This window comes from Orycteropus afer, unplaced genomic scaffold (assembly GCF_000298275.1).
Source record: "Orycteropus afer afer isolate SDZICR_OR568_19922 unplaced genomic scaffold, OryAfe1.0 scaffold00048, whole genome shotgun sequence".
NCBI classification, from domain to species: Eukaryota; Metazoa; Chordata; class Mammalia; order Tubulidentata; family Orycteropodidae; genus Orycteropus; species Orycteropus afer.
In genome coordinates, this window is record NW_006921635.1 from 6,975,525 (window position 1) to 6,977,092 (window position 1,568).

At 41.8% G+C, this 1,568-nt stretch overlaps 1 protein-coding gene across 1 annotated transcript in view; it reads left to right on the plus strand.

The window, feature by feature from the left end:
* Window positions 1–1,568, plus strand: part of OAS3 (2'-5'-oligoadenylate synthetase 3) — a 28,720-nt gene that overhangs the window by 13,348 nt on the left and 13,804 nt on the right. Inside the window, exon 9 of the mRNA XM_007938273.1 lies at window positions 729–904. Within this exon, the coding sequence (XP_007936464.1) occupies window positions 729–904 (176 nt within the window). The remainder of the gene's footprint in view (window positions 1–728; window positions 905–1,568) is intronic.

The window sequence follows — 1,568 nt, forward strand, 5'->3', positions numbered from 1 at the left end:
CCAGCCTTCTGGCTAGCAGTCAAGTGCCTTAGCTACTATGCTTCCAGAGCTCCTTGATAATCTTAATAAATGCAATGAAGGCTATACATTTTCCTCACAGTGCTACTTTAGCTGCATAGTATACATTCTGTTGTATTTAATTTTTATTATCTCTCAGGTCTAATTATTTTGTACTTTTAATTTGACATTATGATTTGCTCTTTGACCCATGAATATTTGGAAGTGGATTTCTAAGTGAATGTGGTGGGGGTTTTTTCCTGTGTTGCTTTTGGTATCTGGTATCTTTTTTTCAATATGTAGTCAGAGAATGTAGCTCATGTGGGATTTGTTGAGACTTCCTAGGTTGCCTATGACTTTAAAAAATGGACTGTTAAATGCAAGCTTTTATATAGTAGGTCCTGTAGATCTAACTTATTATTAATTTAGTATTATTTGCTAATTATTTGCTTGCTTAGTGTATCAATTTCTAAGTGAGATAATCTTAAAATCTGCTCTGAATGTAATTTGTCCATCTCTCCTTATAATTTTGGCAAGTTTTGCTTTTAATATTTTTAAACTGTGTTATTAAGAACATAACACATTTTTGTTGGGTTGTTCCTTTTATCATTAAGTAATAATCTTCTTTATTCCTAAAAATTCTACTTGTCTTAAAGCCTTTTGTCTGGTATTAATAGGACTGGAGTAATCTTCAAGTACAGTTGTACACTAAGTGTTTCAAACTTCCACAGGGAAACTCAGCTCTGGCACCAAACCCAAGCCCCACGTCTATCCCACCCTCATCAACAACAGCTGCCACGGGGGCGAGCATGCGGCCTGTTTCGCAGAACTGCGCAGGAACTTCGTAAATACTCGCCCGGCCAAGCTAAAGAACCTGATCTTGCTGGTGAAGCACTGGTACAACCAGGTGAGTGCCCCAGTATACCCTAGTCCCTCGCAGGAAGCAGCTACTGCTATGGCAGCTGCCTCAGCCAATCAGCTCCTCCCTTACACAGACATCTCCCTTCCTTTACTTCTTATTGGCCATTCCAAGTGGAAGGACTACCTCCTCCATCCTCCATTTCCTACCCAGACCTGGAAGCTACTGACTGAGCGAGAATGTTTTCTCCATCAAGTCCAAAGTCCACATTTCTTGTGGCTGCGGTTCAGTGTCCCTCTCTAGCCCACGTTTCCCATCTCTCTTCACACTGCCAAGGTGTTTTCCCTGTTCTTTCCCATCGCCAAGCCTTTGCTTATGCTGTCCCCCAGTCCCCATCTTCTTTGCAAGTTACGCAGAATCCTTCAGAACTCTCTTCCTAAACATTCTTCTGAATGCCATTCACATCCATGAACTCATTCGTTCAATAAACAACTCTTGAGCCCGTCTATTGCTAACTGCTGTGAGGGATACCAGAACACCAAGATTGGTATGTCACAGGCCCACTCAAGTCTGTACAACCTTTCAGATGCTCCATGAGTGGAGACTCCAGGCAAGCCCTGAGTTCTCATGTGAGCTTATTAGTCTCACTGTGTAACCTTGAACAAGTTACACCCTACTTTGGACCTTCCTATAAAATGAGAAGGGTGAGCCC